The sequence below is a fragment of the Zeus faber genome (assembly GCF_960531495.2).
Source record: "Zeus faber genome assembly, chromosome: 1".
Classification (NCBI taxonomy): Eukaryota; Metazoa; Chordata; class Actinopteri; order Zeiformes; family Zeidae; genus Zeus; species Zeus faber.
The window spans coordinates 45,596,242-45,615,088 of record NC_137193.1 but is presented as its reverse complement, the minus strand read 5'-3'; the positions used below and the strand labels follow the sequence as shown (position 1 = coordinate 45,615,088).

The window sequence follows — 18,847 nt, the reverse complement described above, 5'->3', positions numbered from 1 at the left end:
CCCCGCCCGGTGAAGTGCAGCCAATGGCTTTGGAGCAGGGAGCAGCTATTTAAGAGTGTGCGCCTCAAGGTGCTTCATATCAGCGCTCCACGCTCAACGGGACGCACCGGAGGACACTTCACAACAAGGGATATACACATCTTCCCGCCTCTGAATTCGGATTGTTTGGATAGATTCCTGTAGAAAGAAGTGGTTTTGTTTCTTTATTTCTTTATTTTTAATCCTCAAGTATTACGTTTTGAAAGAGATGATCGGCTGGCGAGCTCCATGTCTGTACTTTCTGGTGTTGAACGCAGCCGCACAGTGCGTGACGTCCCTGGAAGAAGAGCGCACGGACTCTGTTTTTGGTGAGTTGCCAGTTTATATCGTAGATCTCTAAACATGCATCCATGAATGGTTTCCTTCATGTGGCTGAAGAGGCATTTAGTGAGAAATACAGTGAAGTACTTTAATGTAGTTTACAGTTCAGTAATGTTGAGGGAAAAAAAACCCCGATAGAGGATAATGCCACTTTATCCTAATAAAGGATTATCATATATTGTGTACGGTTTAATGCGCTCACTTTATTTTCCCTTGGTCCGGTCAAATGTTTCTTTAGTGCAAGAAAGTCCGTGACGGAATGGAAAAGTTTCTTTATAGCTTGTTACTCCGGAAATCAGAAACAGCTTTGGTGCGAGACATTCCCCAGTCATTGTGTAATGAATGAAACTACCTGCTAGTCATTATCGCAGATATCGCAGTTGCACTTAACCCTTGTCAATGGCTGTGCGTGTGCGTGTGTGTGGTTTCCAGCTCCCCGCCCCCACCCTGCAGACCCACTGCAACCCCCACAGTCAGCTGACCAGTCGGGCTCCACTCAGGGGGAGATTTATCAGTAATGTGGCAGGAACAAAGCTTTGAAAAAAACAACTCCTGGTGGTTTCTATGGAACCCTGTCTGACCAAGTGAACCCCAGTAACCTCTGTGGGCAGATCTGGTCTAATGTATTTTACTGGGGCCCTTCAGTGGGGGCCTTCAGTGGGGCCCTGCAGGGCTCAGTGCAACCAGCTAGTAGTCCTGTTGTGCGATCTCCAAGAGTTCACATTTACATTACCTGACAATAACAAAACGTAGACACAGGCCAACAGCTTCTGTTCCTCTGTGTCCTTTTGCTGTCTTTATTCCATTTCATTGGACATGGACAAGATTGCGTCTTTCAGAATTGAGACGTTTTGTTTCCATTCCTTCCCTGTCAGGAAACTTCCTTGACCCTTTGAAAGACTTGTTTGTCTACGGCGATGATAACAACGGCACCGTTGCCAAGTTCTCCCTCCGTAAACCCTCTCAGCCCGATGTCGACCTATGCTACATCGTCCCTGGCCGGCCAGAGACTCTGGTGTCCTGCACCTTCAACAGCACCTCCAAAACCTTCCTGGTGATCCATGGATGGACGGTGAGCCAATCTCCCCTGACCTGTGGCAGTTTGCACCAGCAAAACACGCCTTCCAGCTGCTATTTTTATCGTGGGGGTGGAATACATGATCGGCGGCCTTGACAGGGCACTTGGGACTGACTGATATTACTGTGCTGTCTGTTCTGTCTGTTTCGAGACTGTACCGACTAGCCATCACAGTGTAGGAACATTTATTTTACCATTTTGAACGACAGGCTGGTTATGGGGGCCCGTCAAAGAACACACCCGCTTAAAAACCTCACCTTAACTGAAAAGGTTACGTGATGTTTGTCCACCACCTCAACAGGTGAGCGGGATGTTCGAGGGCTGGGTGGCAAAGCTGGTTTCGGCGCTGTACGAGAGAGAGCAGACGGCCAATGTCATCGTGGTGGACTGGCTCAGCTCGGCTCAGAACCACTACGTGGTCGCAGCTCAGAACACCAAGGCGGTCGGACAGGAGATTGCCCGCTTCATCGACTGGATAGAGGTCAGTGGGTGGAGGGCTGACAGACGCTCATTCCAAAGTGCTACACTCATCAGATAATTAAGTATTTAGATAATTACCCAATACGCCTCATTAAGTATATTCATGTGTACGCAGGAGACCACCAACACTCCTCTCAAAAACCTCCACCTCATCGGCTACAGCCTCGGAGCTCATGTGGCTGGATTTGCCGGTAGCCATGCCAACAACAAAGTTGGGAGAATAACTGGTAATTAAGAAATAACATTGTCAGCGATTGCACATTCATGTTGCGATTGCACATTTCTCAAAATGTAAAATAAAGTGTGCTATGATTTCGTCAGCCACATGACATCCTCTGAGTCTCCATCTCCAGGTCTTGATCCAGCCGGTCCGGACTTTGAGGGCGAACGCGCCCACAGGCGTCTGTCGCCAGACGATGCCCACTTTGTGGACGTCCTCCACACCTTCACTCGAGGTTCCCTAGGCCTCAGCATCGGGATCCAGCAGCCTGTTGGCCATGTAGACATTTACCCCAACGGAGGAGGCTTCCAGCCAGGCTGCAACCTGAGGGGGGCCCTGGAGAAGATCGCCAACTACGGAATATTTGGTAAGAATGACTATCTGCAGGGTTGTAGGCTGCCATTTTTGTTTTGAGTCATTAGGTGTGTTTTTTGACCAGAATGTCCTCCTGGTCGATGTTGTAGCATTTCTATCAGTTGATATAAGTATTAATCATTGATCTTTTGTTTTTTTATTTTTTTACAGTTTTGTTAAAAATTTACCACGTTAGAGATATTTAACACTTGAAACCATCATATTGATTGTTTTTGTTGGACTATTCTGATCCTGGTGTTGTTTTCGTTATGAACCTGATTCACCTTTTGGTTGAAGCATGATATTGTTGGGGCATGATTATGTAACAGAATCATTTTTTTCCACGGCTAATATGACGCGTTCCCTGTATGGTTTCACAGAAAATAAGCCATGCAGCATATCTGATGTTTAAAATGCAGCCTGTGATCAGTCTATGGAGCTAACTGCTTCTTTGACACAGAGTAATCTTACATTCTATGGTGTATTTGTCAGATTGGTGCTTTGAAGAGCACATGGTTTGTAGTGAATTCGTTGGAAAATATAAAACAAATTGAGATTGTGATATCACACACACACACACACACACACACACACACACACACACACACACACACACACACACACACACACACTGAAAAGATAACTCCTCAGCTACTGCTGGTCATCGCTAATCTTGCTCAGTGGCGAACATTGTTGCCGTCAGTTGCAAGTCTCCATTTATGCTCCTTGTTGGAAAATAAACAGAGATGCTGCAAACACTCCCGAGGGATGGAAATCCCACCAGAAGTTCAAAGAAAGGGATTGCTCTAAAATGTATGATACCACGACCGATTCGAACACCTTGATTTTAATAACTTTTTTTCTGTTCTGTAAATACTTAAAGGTTGTTTATTGCTTAAACCTTTGCATTTTATATTTGGCTTTGTGGCGTGAAAAAACAAATTACTTTGGCTTGTTTTTTGGCTTTTTTTTTAAGTTGCCAATAAGACTAATAGATCAAATTTGTTTTAGGTCTCAACAAAATTGATTTCTTAAGTAACAATTAACTACCTTTTTTAAATAAAGGTAAAAAAAAAGTCTCATCAAATTTCCAGCAACATCAAATCCTGACGTGAAACATCTCCCTTTCAGCCATCACTGACGCGGTAAAGTGCGAGCACGAGCGCTCCATCCACCTCTTCATCGACTCGCTGCTCAATGAGCAGGAGGCTGCCAAGGCGTACCGCTGCAGCAGCAATGACATGTTCGACCGCGGGATGTGCCTGAACTGCCGCAAGGGCCGCTGCAACACGGTGGGATACGACATCAGCAAGGTCCGCAAGGCGCGAAACGTCCAGATGTACACCAAGACACGGGCCTCCATGCCGTTCAGAGGTGAGCGCCGATCGACCGGAGATGGAACAAAATATCAGGGTTTTCTTCAGCTGACAGTGTCCATCCTTTCTCCTGAGGTTATGTCATTGTGCAGTTGTTTTGTTGTGTAACAAAATCAACTGTTCCTTCTGTGCACAGTGTACCACTACCAGCTGAAAATCCACTTCTCCAGCAAGGTGAACCGCTCTGAGATGGAGCCCTCCCTGAAGGTCTCCCTGTTTGGGACCAAAGACGAGGCCGAGAACCTGGAGCTGAAACTGTCAGTGGCATTAAATGCAAAGAAAAACTGATTTTGAAGCGGAAGTCGTGTGCCTGGTTATGTCAGGTTAGGTCAGCTCCTTTCTCTTATCCCTTTGTCAGGAAGGAGAAGATAGAGACCAACAAAACCCACTCCTTCCTGCTGGTGACGGAGAAGGACATCGGCGACCTCCTGATGCTCAGGTTCAAGTGGGAGGAGGACAACGGCTGGTCGTCCTCCAGCATGCTGAAGATGGTCTCCTCCTGGTGGTCCGGGGACCTGGACGGCTCCCACATGGAGGTCCACAAGATCCGAGTCCGGGTGGGCGAGACCCAGCAGAAGTAGGTTCTGAGGAATTATTATTTGATGTAAAATTCCTGGATTGGTGTGAAGATAGCTCCAAGTGCATTGGAGCTCATCTGATTCTTCTCTTTGTATTTGTCTCTATTTTCCCCCCTGGGGATCGATAGTGTTATCTTATCTTATCTTACCTTGTCTTGTCCCTTTTCATTTAGGTTGGTTTTCTGCGTGAAAGACCCTGAGGCTCATAGCTTGACACAGGAGATCACTTTTGTCAAATGTAAGGAAGCGTGGAGGACAAGCCCTAAAGGATCTCCGAAAAGGTGAGCAATGAAATCATACCAAGATCATCAGACTTCCACGGCATGAAAATTGTTTATCTGAAATTGATATTTTAATCAAATTAATGCATTTCTCACACTTTTCTAGAATAAGCCTGAAGAGCCACTAACGCTGAAGAAGCGGACCTGGTTTGAAGACCTCCAATCCATAATAGCACTTAGTAAAACATGTTGTACAGCTGTAATTTATTTCTCAAATGATGCTCAAAAGACATTACTGGCTAGTCTATATGTGTACAGAAATGTATCTGTGTTATTTAAAACTAAAATAATGTGAATATACTGTATGGTACAATGTTTTTTTGCAAAACCAAGAGTTGTTTTTTATGACACGGAACTGCAATGTGGTAGAAAATAATAGTAAGTGCTGTCCCGTTTGGTGTGGAACCGAACAAGAAGGATGGATATTATGCACGTCAGTGGAGTCTCAGCTTATGTGGGACACATAAGCTGAACATATGGAACGTAGAGATAGCACTATCCTACTGTATAAAATACCTTTAGGAATATTTCATTTTCAGTAACGACCGCTGGGAAAAGGAATAATCCTGCTGTCATCTATTAGGTATGGCAAAATAACAAAATACACATTTAAGGCAGACCTTTTGTGGAACTCTCAATGCGTTTCATGCGGTGGGGTAGTGTTTCTCTGGCTGCAATTCTTGTGTATTCTATATAAACAGTATAAACCTCCCAGAGCATTCACCACTGTTGTTCCCAGCGCTCTGTGTAGCCGCGGGATGAATCTCAGTGTGCCTTACTGCCGACAGCTCTCAATTATAACTTTGCACAGAAAATCCTTTTTGAAACAGTCTCTAGACTAAACAACGACCAGCACTTTGGTATTTTACACTTAGACAGCATTTTGACTGGAACACATTAGCAAAGTTTATTACTGTGAAGGTGTTACCTTCAATAAGTGCCTTGGTATAATCAGTGCCACGTAAATTGGGAATAGTGTGATGTCTTATTAGTTTTATATGGTTTACATTTGGTTAGAAGGCTATATAATTGTGCAGTTACTGCATGCGGTTTCTGATAATGAAATTCTGCTGGGGCTATGATTTGAAAAAATACAAAAAAAAAAAAAAAGTAATTCTCGTAATCAATTTTCAGATACATCCATGATCATGATAGAGATCGGTACTGAAATCATTGTGACTTAGTTCCATTTCTCATTCAGTGTTTTGAGTGGAAGTGGAAATACTTTTGCACTGAGGGCAGATTTTTAAATGTATACATATTAAATGTAAATATCACGATGGGGATGATTGTTGATATTGTGATGGCGCTTCCACATCTCCACATATACATATATTAAAATATATGTTTTTACCCTTGGGTGAGTTCATCTGTAAAATGTAAATAGTTGTAAATAATATCATTGTATTGTATAAATACTTAAATAAACCAAACATATCACGTTAAAGACTCGAGTGTAACATTTGGGTTGTTTTATACATGCGTTCATGACAGAGGGTAGAGGTAAAGGGGGGGGAGACTTCGGCCAGGAATTCTTCCTGGCCTCAGTTTGGTGTTGGGGGGGTATGTGATGTGTGGATGGGATGGCTTGAGCAGCCACACCCAACGCTCGTTGGTTGGGCTAATGAGCGGCAGGTTAAAAACCCCATCCACACACACACTCAGGATAGGAGCCCTGTCATGACATGTTCGATCTGTTCCTGGCTAATTCCAACTGGCCTCCTCTCTACAATAAACTGATGTCTACAACCCATCGTTGTCTGTGTTTCTGTGCCGGAGGTCCCTGGAAACGCCACTTGGATGGCGTGTGGTGGCAATGCGGCCACATGCTGATGCCCATTTTCTGCAACAAAGTCTTGATTTCATTAGAATAACAATTCCAACATTCCCTGGTGTATTTGTGATGGAATTGAGTTCAGTCTTGCTGCTTAGTTAAGCTGTCTTGTTCATCACCCAATAACATCACACCACTCCATACATTTTTTTGGGGGGGAAAAAAAATTCAAAGTGGCAATCTGTATGATTATTAATCCAATTCTTTCCATTTTTGGTGGCGGGGTCCTCCTTTCCCCACAATAATACTTAGATTGGGCATGTTTCACAGCAAAGATGAGGGCAAACCCCAACACAGATAAAGTTATGGTTTTTGCACTTTAATATCAGGATTAATTTTACTGTTTTTATTTTTTTGTACGTTTTGTATGTTTTTTTATGTCCCCTTGTTGAGGCCAAAGTTGAGTCCATGTAACCGCCACGTTGCACTCGTGCTCTACTGTTCTCTGAGGAAACCTCTGATGAAAACAAACAAGCTCAGGTGGAAATCTGGACTTAGTTCGAGCCTGGTTAAATACCGGCAGCGAGGAGGCACCGGGCGATGGAAGGGCGAGTCCCGTATGACCAGATGGCTCTAAATGGGGAGATCACTATGAACCCAGCGGCATGTGACAACAGACCCAAAGCATGTTTGGCGGCAATAAAACACATTTTCCACAGCAGCACACGCATTGAGAGACGGGAGCTGAAAATGGCCGAGGCATCGGTGACGTAAAGCACAAACATATCAGTTATAGAAGGAGGTCGGCGATGTGTGATGAGTGGAAGAGGTGACTCGAGGACTACTGACAATTTAGCTTGTGCAAAGAAGGTTGTTCAAGGTGCTTGTCACTGTGAGAAGTCTGTGATGATTTTCATTTTCCCATCGTCATTCTCACAGCTGGACTTAGACTAAGGCATAAAGTCACCCTGCAGAGGATTCCATACAGAGGGGTTACTTGAAGGTCCTTTAGAAGAATTTTAATGAATAAAAAAGATCCTTTCACACAATTAAGTCCAAGAATTTTGGACAAAGCACAAGAGTCCTTTTTTTGAAGGCAAGTTGCAAGAAGAAGAAGCAAATATAAGTACTGACATAGGAGGGATGCTGTACAAGGTGAACTTCCCTATGTTTATTCAGGGACTAAATCCAGCGTATAAAGACCATTAATACAAAGGAGATCACCATAGTCCAACAAAGGGAAATCTGGGGTTGCAACGATGTTGACAACATTTCAAATGAGGGGTTCAAAGCCAGATAACAAAAAAAACAAAAAAACTTGGTACTGTGACTTGAATGATGATAACTGTTATGTCATGTGTTGATATTTTTATTTTTATTTTTTGCTGTCGTCATAGCCATTCTTGTTATAAGTTGGAAATAGTGTGTGGAGAGAAGTCCAAAGGTAATCATTCCAAGTCACTCATGTCCAGGGTTCGGCCACAGAGGCAAATGGTGCAGCCCATCAGCGCAGACAGAACCAGGATCGCCAGGAGGATCGCCCACCAGTGGGCCTGACAAAAAGAGAGGAAAACATCAGGAAATGTATTTTCAATGAGTCAACTCAAACCTGTCCTTCAAATGAAAAAAAAGAAAAGCTCTGTTTTGGTTTCAGAGATGGTTCCTAATGATAAAAAAAAAAAATAAAAAAAAAATACTGATGACAAACAGTGATAGGGTACTTACAACCTATGACAACTATGGTTTTAACAATTTATTTAACACATTAGATAAATAATCTCTTGCATTTTCCCATCTTGGAAGCCCATCTTACTCCCTTTGTTTTGCCTGCATACATTTGCATAAAATCTCATATTATCACACGACAGTATCAACAGCAGAAATGGGTTTGTGGAGAATGTTCTGTTTTTGTCAGAAACATTCTAATGATGCACGCACACTGAGAAGTGAGACTGTTCTGTTATGGAAAAATAAACGTTTTGTTGCCATATCACAGCGTTAATGACCTTTAACACCTATTCATTTTCATTGCATGACATATTGTACCATCTTTGCAACCAGTTATTACAAAAGCCAACAATCAACAATTAAACATTTGAATATGAAAAGATTACACTTAATTTATATTTTGGACCTGAAGCATTCTTCTAGTTTCTCTCCAGGCCTCCAAAAATTAAAATTCCATGATATTTGTGAACTTCTTATGGGCAATAGATGCACAGCATGTTAGAAAATCTTCAAATATTGGACAAAGTCACCACAAAGGACATACAGTAGCAGTAAACATCTCTAAGTGAAACAAATGTCTGACAAATGCTGCTCCTCTGAAACCCAAGTGGGCATTCCTAATTCACCATGCTCTCTAAGCGGCACACCAAACCTCAAACAAGCCCCACGGACTGGAACATCTCAGACAGCTGAACCTCAAAACAAGGAGGATTAATTACAGAAGACTCACGTAGTTGAGCTGTGCAGACCATGATTTGCTTCTACTTTCATTCTACTTTAAGGTTCTGCGAAAAACATGATTCAGTGTTCGACACAGCCTGGCAGGTGACTTACGACCCTGTGACATGAAATATAATCACATTTTTCAATGTTCTACACTCTATTCTACATCCGTCCTGAAATCTTCAGTTGAAATCTATTATGATAACTGGCTGTGGTTTTTATGTAGGTAATGTTTTTTCCAACAATCACCAGCCTTTGCCCCTTTCTAAACCAAACCCACCCTCTAATGGAAGAGAGAAAGAGTGACAGATATACTTTAAACTACACATATACCATATGGCTATGTAATACTAATTTTCTATAGGTAGAGACCAAATCTAGCACAATGCCAAAGAAGGCAGGGTAGAACTGAAACCTTCATCCACTCTGCCATGTCGTCAAAGTCGTCCAGGTTCAGGAAGGAGTTCTTCAGTCGGGCGATGGGGCCGTCTGCGTCCAGCAGACGGCACAAGTAGAACTTGTCGCAGTAACCCTGGTTCCCTGCGCACGGGGCCCCTGGCACCAGGGTCACGGGTTTTCTCCCAAACTGACGGGACAGAACCGAGGACGTGGTGCTGGCGCAGGTCTCAGGTCTGTCTGGAGTGGGCAGTTAATTGTTACAAGATACTGATGTTTACTGATGCGACTAATTGACATACTTATTTGTTTGATAATTATTTGTTAATAATTTTTTCAGTTAAGGCCATAGCCAATTACGGGGGGTTCATACAATATTTACCCTTTTGTGACATTCTGAGCCCCTGAAGACTGAAGACTATGTCAGATAAGGGGGGTTTCTAGCACAGTGTGTTCACGTATTGTACTTGCACATGACGGACCTCGGGCATATTGACACAGTGGAGTGTTTTCTGTCCTGTAAAAACAGAGGAGCTGTGGGGTCTGTGGTTACCAGGATGCTGGCAGCACATCTGGCATTTCTCCTTCATGGAGTCTCCCGGACAGTCGCACTGCTGCAGGCCATGCTTCACACACAGAGACTCAGCACAGTGCTGGATGAGTAACAGAGAGAGAGAGAGAGAGAGAGAAGGAGAGAGAGAGTCAGAGATAGACAGAGAGAGTTTGAAGAGAATCGTGACAACACTCAAGCTGAAAGGGTCGTATTTAGTGGATCCTTACTGCCACACTAGTATGAGACAGAATGGTCGGAGGAGGAAACACTTCCTGAAGTCGTATCAGGATATAGTACAAGTGTAGTGTCTTCATCATAGTGATGAAGACAGTCATAGTGAACTTTGCTAATCAAAGCAACAGTACTGTTCTGGGACTTGTTTTGAAAGCTTTTTGGACAACAATTTGCATGATTGCATCACCCTAGGGGAAAGTCATCGTTGGTTATGGTCTTTTCCAAAGTTATGTTGGAAAAAGAGGTCTTGATTAATCTTCTTCCCAGGAACTAAAAAAACAGATTTCATGTGATTGGATATGAGTGTGTGTAGAAGTTAATGCTTTGGGTAGTTTTAGCGTAAGTGCCTTACAGAGGACTGACTTTCTTCAAAACATGAGCAATTAAAGCGGCTTAACAACACCAGTTGGCTGACGAGGCAACCAGGGTGTGGTGGTGTCATGTCATGTCATGTCATATGGTGTCATGACTCACCCCGTTGAGACAGACTCGAGTGTTGAGGCTGCAGAGGGTGAAGTTCTCCTTGGGGCTGGGTTCGGGGCAGAGGGAGGTGTTGCCCGAACACACACTCTCTTTTTGGCAGTCTGTGTCCTCGTCACAGCTCACCCCCGCTGGCTTAAACACACAGCTCTGGCTACAACACAAGCCCTGACTGGGACTGACGGATGGATGGATAAAAGGATTCATGGATCGTTGGATGGATGGATGGATATGTGGATGATGTAATGGACGGATGGATGGATGGATGGGTGGATGGATGGACAAATGGATGAATGCATGGATGTGTGAATGGTTGATGGATGAATGGAAGGATGAATGGAAAAGTGGATGGATGGATGGATGGATGGAAGGATGGATTTATGGATGGTTGGATGAATGAATGGGGAGTTGGATGGATGGATGGATGGATGATGAAATGGATGGATGGATAGGGGACAAAGACATACATTAAATGCACGCACAAACATGGTTTTAAGCAAACACACCCACAACAAATTCTTTTTCTGGCCCGAATTCTCCGGATAATGCCATTAAATCCCATGTTTAATTACTAAACGATTGTGACCAAACATGATTTTGTGCTCCATATTTTTCAGTGTGTGGTACCTGCAGACTTTTTCAGGCTTGAGGTGACACTGGAGCCCCACCAGCTCTTTAGCGCTGTAGCAGCAGAGGTCGGTCTCATTGTGACCGATGTCGCACTCCTCACCTTCCTCCAAAATCTGGTTCCCACAGATTGGGTGATCACTGACTGATATGGAAAAAAAACAAATAGGACAAGACTTTATTGATCTCTGGGGGTTATTCATTACTAATAATAAGGTTATACAGGAAAAATACAAATACAAATAAATATAAGAATGAACTGAAATCCCCACGGAAGTCATTATTGCGGAACAAAGTGGATTAAAGGAGTGGGTTAGTGAAGTTAAATCATTTTGGATATTAATTGTTTATGCCATTTTAATTCCATTTACCAGATAAGAAACATGTGTTAACATGTGTTTTTACCAGGTAAAAAACATTTTTATTTTTATCTTTTTATGTTAACATATTAGATCAGATACGTTTAGATTAGATCTTTGAACATTAGGTTTGGGAGCATGAGTTGCTGCAGTGGCTTGGTTTGAACACATAAAGAAAAAAGAAATAACTTAAAGACATGCAATGACATACAAAGCATGTCCAGGAAAATGCAGTCATGCACATAAACCGACGCACACATGAACACACACACACACACACACACAAACACACACACACACACACACACACACACACACACACACACACACACACACACACACACACACACATACACACACACACAAATACGGGCGCACACACGCACCCATGCACACACACAGCCTGAATTCAGACAAACTGACCCCAACCCGCAAATATTTTGGCCTCAACATTACAAGGGAGAAGATGCAGATCGATGGCCTCTCACCCACAAAGCAGTCGTCTTTCTTCAGCCCCAGAATCCTGCTCATGTGCTTGATGCTACATGGGGAAAACCTATCGTTGTTCTCGCGAACTTCATCGGTGGCCTGAGGGAACATCAAGTATCTGCCTTTACCTCCAGTGGAACCAAGGTTTCCACAGTTGGCCCCCTCATCGTGCTGGAACACAGACAAAACACAGAAACAAAAAAACAGCACAATCTTGGTTATTGTGCATTGCGATAATGTGAATAACAAACAGTTTCAAATCAAGTTGAAATAAGTTTTTTCGAGACAACTTTGGTCAAGCTGAGGAATACCAATGAATCCCACACGTTGTAATAAAATGTATTTGTTGCTTCACAAAAAGGTTGAGAAACCGACTTTTATGGTTTATTGCCATGTTCTGTGGCTTGCCTAACTTGTTTGCAGGTTTCAGACCAGTAAAAACACAGTAGTACAGAAAGCCAAGGGCAATGGAAAATCAGAAACCAAAATCATGCTATTCGCTTCCTTTAAACATGCCTTTATCATAAGGTGAATTAAAACCTCTAAATGTTTTTGCTCACAGAAGACCTCAGTCTCAAACAAATACTTAACAGACAAGAGACCATCTTTTTTTTCTTACAATAAAAAAGTTATCCTTTTACATGGCAGTCAAAAGATTCGAGTACAGACAGCGGACTGTGAAAGAGCAGAAGGAATACAATGTTCCTGTCGAAGACGAGGCAGACCAAGGACAAAGCAGGCTACTCCCCTGACCTTGGCCGAGAGGGACTCCATTAAAGTTTTCCGCACTTGGAATCAATTCATATATCTTAACGTATATTACATATGGTTGTTATGAACATACAGAAAACGAGAAAATGAATCAAAATAAGCAAAGTGAGTTGAGTTCTAACTATCTGAATCTCATCTAAACAGGTGAATGCCAAGATGATCCTCGGTCTGCAGTTTCCCAGAGGAACAGCGTTGATATATGGGTGCAAGGGAAGTAGGGCAAAGGGGAGCGCGCCCATCCACCCACTATCGCCCCCCCACCTGTCAATGTCAAAGTACCTAGTTTCATTTAGGAAGGGCTCAGAGACCCCTGTGGAGCTGCGGCAGAACTAATCTGCCAAGGAACCACTGAGAATAATCTCTGGCCGGTGGAAGTGTGAATAGCGCAGAAAATAAGTAAAATGGTACGAGGGAGAGAGGGGGAGTGGGGGGTGGGGGGGTGGCAGGTGTTAACAGCTGCAAAAAATGGACGAGGGTTTAAGTAGGAACAATGGCGGTTGTGCGTTCATATACAGATCTGTGGTCTGTGCGTGCAATTTGCATGTATGTTGTGGTGAGAATGTATGGCTTTTTAAAGACCGCGGAGTGTGGAATTGCAAGTGGGGAGAGAGGGCGAAAGAGAAAAAAGGCATGAGATGGTGAGAGGAAGGATAGAAAGAGAGAGGGAGGAAAAGAAAAAATGACCTTGTTTTCCCACAGAACACCCAGTGTCTCTCTTTAAAAATATATAATACCCAGTTAATAATTTACATTTTTGCAGGTGGGTAAACCATTATGTGGGATTCTGAAATACAAATCCCAGTCTATTTGGCCAACCAACAGGGTCCTATTACTGCTCCTTATTATTATTATTATTATTATTATTATTATTAGTAGTAGTAGTAGTAGTAGTAGTAGTATATTAATAATAATAATAATAATAATAATAATTATTATTATTATTATTATTATTATTATTATTAATAATAATAATAATAATTAAAATTGTATTATTTTTATTTATTTATTCACCTTTATTATTTATTATTCACCTTTCTCCCTCTAGGTCAAAGAGGCACATCCCCATATGGAGAAGATATTTGCAGTGTTTATGTACTAAGCATAGACTTGGCTTTGACCAACGTGCCTGCTACTAACCAGAGCTCCCAGACTGTGTCCCAGTTCGTGGGCCAGGGTCAGCTGGACGTGCCAAGGAGGAAGGTACTGTCCATAGTTCTGCAGCGTGACCAGGCCCGTGTTTAGGCTGGAGGCGCGGCCGTCGCGAAGTGTTGTATACTTCGAACAGATTCCTCCCCAGTTGCCTGAATAGAGTAATGTAAAGGTTGGAGTTTGTACATGTGTGAATACACTGACATTGAGACTGATATTTTATTGTGGTGTGGGGATGGTGTGGTTTGAGCAGCCACACTTGACCTGGGGCTAGATATTTGGGGGCCCAGGATCAGAGTGGCTGCATATCTGTAGCTCGTTGGTTGATCTAACGAGCAACAGGTAAAAGCCCCATCCCCACACACACCATCGTCTGTGTCTCTGTGTGGAGGGCCCTGTATACGCCACTTGGGTGACGTGTGGTAGGCGAAACGGCCACATACCCGTATTTATTGTACTTTATTGTATCTAGCACCTCTCATACCATCTACATATATGCCCTGTATTTAGGGATCAGGATTACCTAGCACATTCCAAGGTCATCTGTAGGTATGAGCAAATTATTTTGTAGTTTATTGACATAATAAACCGCTTGAGATGATACATGGGCACCCTAATGGTATAAATGGATCACTTCCTCCATTCTACTGATGCTAATGACTGTGTGCTGAATCATCTGCTTGTATCATTTTGCTAGTCATGTATAAAAAGTATTATCAAAAACATTATGGTGGTAGTGGTAGGGTAGTGGTATTGTTATCCTAAAAGAAGATTCCTAACCCCTACCTGTTTCTGGAGAACATACTGGAAGATACTCTTACCCAAATCAGAGGGTGAATTTCATAAAGTTTCATTAATTCATAAAGTACCAACTCTATGATAAGGGTGGTGCAATTAAAGGGTTTGCAACCTACAAAGGAAAATTGAGGCTTTAGAATAGTTTTCTTTATTTTCTTCACTGGTTACACGTCAGGAGTGTGTGCACTGCCATGATAATATGTAAGGAGTAAACATATGAAACCAACTGTAATGTTTTTCATGAAGTTTTACAGGGGGACAGGGGAGCAGACAGAAAGGCCGGCAGAACTGCTGCGCTCATACCGTCCGCAGCCCATCAAAGCCTATAGATACCCTATGCATACAGGATTACATAATGGCCAAGGAAAGCTGTCTCACAATTACAAACAGCTGGCCCTGTTCACATGGTTTGCAGAGGAGGGGTTTGACATCGTCTGCTAGGCAGCCAATGAGAGGGCAACCTTTGGAGTAACTACTCTCATTGGACAAACCGAAATCTTGTCATCAACTGGTGAGTGAAATTTTACATAGACGACCGTTACCTTGTTGAGGAGGGGCAGAACAGCATGCTGTTATTGTTGTTTTTAATGCATCTTAAATTACGTCAATGTGTTCACCACAATAAAGGCATAAAGGTGAGGAAGGAAATGGTCCTACCTTTTCCTTTTCCAACAAAAAGGAAACATTAAAATGATAACCCATTGAATACCTGGAGATTTGATGTTTGGATAGGTACCAACAATATGACATTAACAATAACAACATCCATATTCCAATCTAATGTCTCCCCTATCCACCACTTGACCACAACGGCCAAAGCGGATCGATGCCCCATTGGAACAGAGACAGGGCAATGACCACACATCCGTCATACTTCCGCTCTCTCCATTGGTTCCCACCATGTGTCTCTGTGTGAGTCTGGACATCCCAGCCGCTTCCAAGAGCATGAGATTTACGCAACGCCTCTTACACAACGAGGTTGAGTGTACCATTGAGCAGCCTGTGCAGTTTCTTTTGGGGGGTGAACTTGAGGTGGGCATCTGGTAAATATATCAGGGGTCTAATACAGAGGAATGTCTGGGTATGGACAGAGGTACAGAACATGGCGGGAAACAGCTATAAGGCCCTGAGGATATCCTGCTTGAAGTTGATCTCATTAAAAAGCATCTAGCACTAGAATGCTTTTGTTGTACAGTGGACAGGTGAGGAAAACAGGAAACGGTACATATAGGTTTGAAAATAAATTACTGTAAGCTCCCCTCATCAGCTCCGCTGCAGAGCACTGAGGGGCGAATTCACAAAGTACAAAATTACAAATTCGCAGATAACAGAAAAGGCAAGAGAAGGGGCTGTGAATTAGTGAAATGCACCGCTAATGGCACTGCCACAGAAATAGTGTCTCGGTGCTCTGGTGTTATTTACGTGTATTTAAATGGAAATTATTCATACATTTGGTGCAAAATTGGCTCCTTTCTATGCAGATGAGCATCGTTGCAAATTGCGTGCAATTCACAAACACTAATAGCCACACGCAGTTAGAGTGACACTATTTCCGTCTGCAGACGGTACCAGAGACCAAAGACCTGGTGGTAACTGCATGAGACAGGCAGCACTGCGCGATATATAAATTATATACAGTATATATACATATAAATTATACATATATATATACTGTATATATGTATACATTTATATAAATTATAGATTAACTCATACTATTTAAATGTTTTACAATCACTGAACATAAACTTAGAAATACTAAGTAAAACCCTGGGTCCCCGGGGTCATCAGGTGTCCCCTGCCACCCCTCCCTCCTCGCTGACGCACAGATCATTGCGATCAGACGCAAAAAAGTTCAAATTGCACTCAACACACACATTTTTGATTAAAAAAAAAAAGTAACAATAGTTGCCACTGGGACCAGGAAATAATTCCAAGGAAAGCATATTATTGAAATGTTCTACTTTGCCACAAAATAGAGACATCATTAAACATCAAAAAATGTGTGCTAACATCAGGAAAGTCAGGAAAGGGGTTATGTAAAATGTGTGTTCTGACTAGTAAACTAAACTAAATTTGACACCAGTATGGTCCTTAAAAGGCAAAGAAGACTTGTTAAATGTGGAAACAAAAGATTCTGATGCTGCTGTGTCAGGTAGAACCTCTATGTCTTAAAAGTCGTGAAGAATCAAGGATGCTGAACCTGCTACAGTAAGTGTTTAACACCGTCTGCCATTCAGCATCACATGACAGCTTTGGCCAGCAATGAAGAAGAATTCACAGAATTCACAGAATCTGTGGCCTCTGAGGAGATCATGGAAGAAGACGAGGAAGGAGGTTGTAATTTAAGAGCCCTCTTTTTGTGCTTGGCTGAGTAAAGCTGCACTCCAAGCAGAAGAAAGGGCCCTGATGTCCGAAGACTGCCAGGACACATTCTCCCAGCCAACAAAATCAGGGATTCTGAATGCATCGCTGCGGTACTCCATGCTCTGACCTAAGAGGGCCCCCCTGGTGGGATGTTCACGGAGCCAGGTTTCCTAGAAAGAGCATAACTTTGGAGGCTGTGTTTTGTCCCCACCCCCCCCCCCCCCCCGGCCCACTCCCGGAGCTGTGGTTTTTGGCACTGCTTTCTGAGATGGAGTGTGTTGTAGTCTCCTCCCACTTCTCCTCCAAGATGGGTTACAACTAACACACACACTCTCAAGGAGGGGATTTTAGTGCGGGTCTGTTGAAGCAAATGAGGTCAGAGATTTTTGTCACTGTGGAAATGTTTCCCTTACGGAGGATTCCTCTCAACAAAGTGGCAACTAGATGGTGTTTTTTTCTGTTTTTTTTTTATATTTTAAATGCTGTCAAAATTATAATTGGTCAACTGAATTTAAACCACATTTAAGATGCACTTTTTTCTGTTTTTTTTCAATGAGATACAAAAGTTTGTATCTCATTGAAACACATTAAATATAACAATAACTTATTTTCATTTCATTGAGTGTAAGGCACCTTACGCTGCATTTGATGTATGATCATAGCATTTGCTACGCGTAGACAGACAACCCGAGTCGATACTGTGTTTAATGGAAACTCGGAAAACTGTAACTCGTTTTGCCTTTCACAAAACCCCAAAACTATAATTGGCCACAGGAAGTTCTAAGAGCCTTTGGAGGAACGGTCCCTTTATTTTTTGTGTCTGTACTGCATGATCGAGGAACAATTGTAGTCGTTAAAACATCGTTCTTGATGGACATCTTTTGCTCCTAACCCAGGCCAGGGACTAAACAAACTTTCCAGAACTGAGGAACTAATTGGTCCAGATGTAAGTCCATGATGAATGGTCGAACAAATGAGCCAATGTAGCACCTGCAATCGGCATACTTAAAAACCTCTGTAAAATGTTAATAACAATAATAACAATAAACTTATGAATTGTGTTGATGGTGACGGAGGGATGATGGACTATTCGAGCAGACTGAAGCGTACAGCCAGGAATTAGAAGATGAACGACAGACTTTCCAGACGGCTCCTCTTCTGGGTGTGTCTGTCCTCCCTGACAGCTCGGGCCATACGACAATTTGAACATCCCCTACTTCTGCATAGGGGCTTTCCTTGTGACGTAGGGGCCTGCGTCCTTAAAGGCGCAGAGTGCCACATTCCCCCCTCCCCTTGGAAAAAAACAAGTGTGTCCTCTGGGAGCACACGTGTCCAAACCTTTACGCTGTTTCCGAGGCAGGTTAGCTAGCAGTGAGGCCCAGGAATTCCTCATGGTCACTTTCCTTGTTAAAAATGTCCAAAAGGCACTTCCTTTCCAGCTTGTCCAGTTCCTGTGTGGTGGGATAGCAGGGCTTCAAGTGTGCAACATGCACCACCTTCCTGTTCTCCCCGTTGTGCTCAAGTACAACATAATAATTAACCAGCCCCACCTGAGTAACAATGCGGTATGGACCGATCCACTTAGGAACCAGTTTTGCGGTAACTATTTTTCTGCTTTCGATAATGGATGGGACCGGAGCAATACTCTGTCTTTGTCCTGATATTGCTGATC

The 18,847-nt window shown here is 42.9% G+C and overlaps 2 protein-coding genes across 2 annotated transcripts in view; one reads left to right on the top strand and one right to left on the bottom strand.

The window, feature by feature from the left end:
- lpl2a (lipoprotein lipase 2 a) lies at positions 1–6,080 on the top strand. Its single transcript, XM_080017815.1, has 10 exons — positions 1–347; positions 1,236–1,432; positions 1,740–1,919; positions 2,034–2,145; positions 2,272–2,505; positions 3,624–3,866; positions 4,005–4,125; positions 4,227–4,445; positions 4,620–4,727; positions 4,834–6,080. Exons 1-10 carry the CDS (start codon positions 248–250, stop codon positions 4,853–4,855), a joined length of 1,536 nt encoding a protein of 511 aa, XP_079873941.1. The 5' UTR covers positions 1–247; the 3' UTR covers positions 4,856–6,080.
- Positions 6,081–7,704: 1,624 nt separating this feature from the next.
- LOC307236083 (disintegrin and metalloproteinase domain-containing protein 10) overlaps positions 7,705–18,847 on the bottom strand; it is a 31,251-nt gene continuing 20,108 nt past the window's right edge. The window contains exons 9-15 of the mRNA XM_080008368.1: positions 13,999–14,162; positions 12,090–12,261; positions 11,243–11,387; positions 10,610–10,793; positions 9,902–10,001; positions 9,368–9,588; positions 7,705–8,054 (exon numbers count right to left, since the gene is read on the bottom strand). Of these exons, the coding sequence (XP_079864494.1) occupies positions 7,950–8,054; positions 9,368–9,588; positions 9,902–10,001; positions 10,610–10,793; positions 11,243–11,387; positions 12,090–12,261; positions 13,999–14,162 (1,091 nt within the window). The 3' untranslated portion in view covers positions 7,705–7,949. The remainder of the gene's footprint in view (positions 8,055–9,367; positions 9,589–9,901; positions 10,002–10,609; positions 10,794–11,242; positions 11,388–12,089; positions 12,262–13,998; positions 14,163–18,847) is intronic.

Coding starts and splice junctions, on each gene's coding strand:
- lpl2a (XM_080017815.1), top strand. CDS start 248: ATGATCGGCTGGCGAGCTCCATGTCTGTACTTTCTGGTGTTGAACGCA. Junction 3,867..4,004: donor GGCCTCCATGCCGTTCAGAG/GTGAGCGCCGAT, acceptor TTCTGTGCACAG/TGTACCACTACCAGCTGAAA. Junction 4,728..4,833: donor CCTAAAGGATCTCCGAAAAG/GTGAGCAATGAA, acceptor ACACTTTTCTAG/AATAAGCCTGAAGAGCCACT.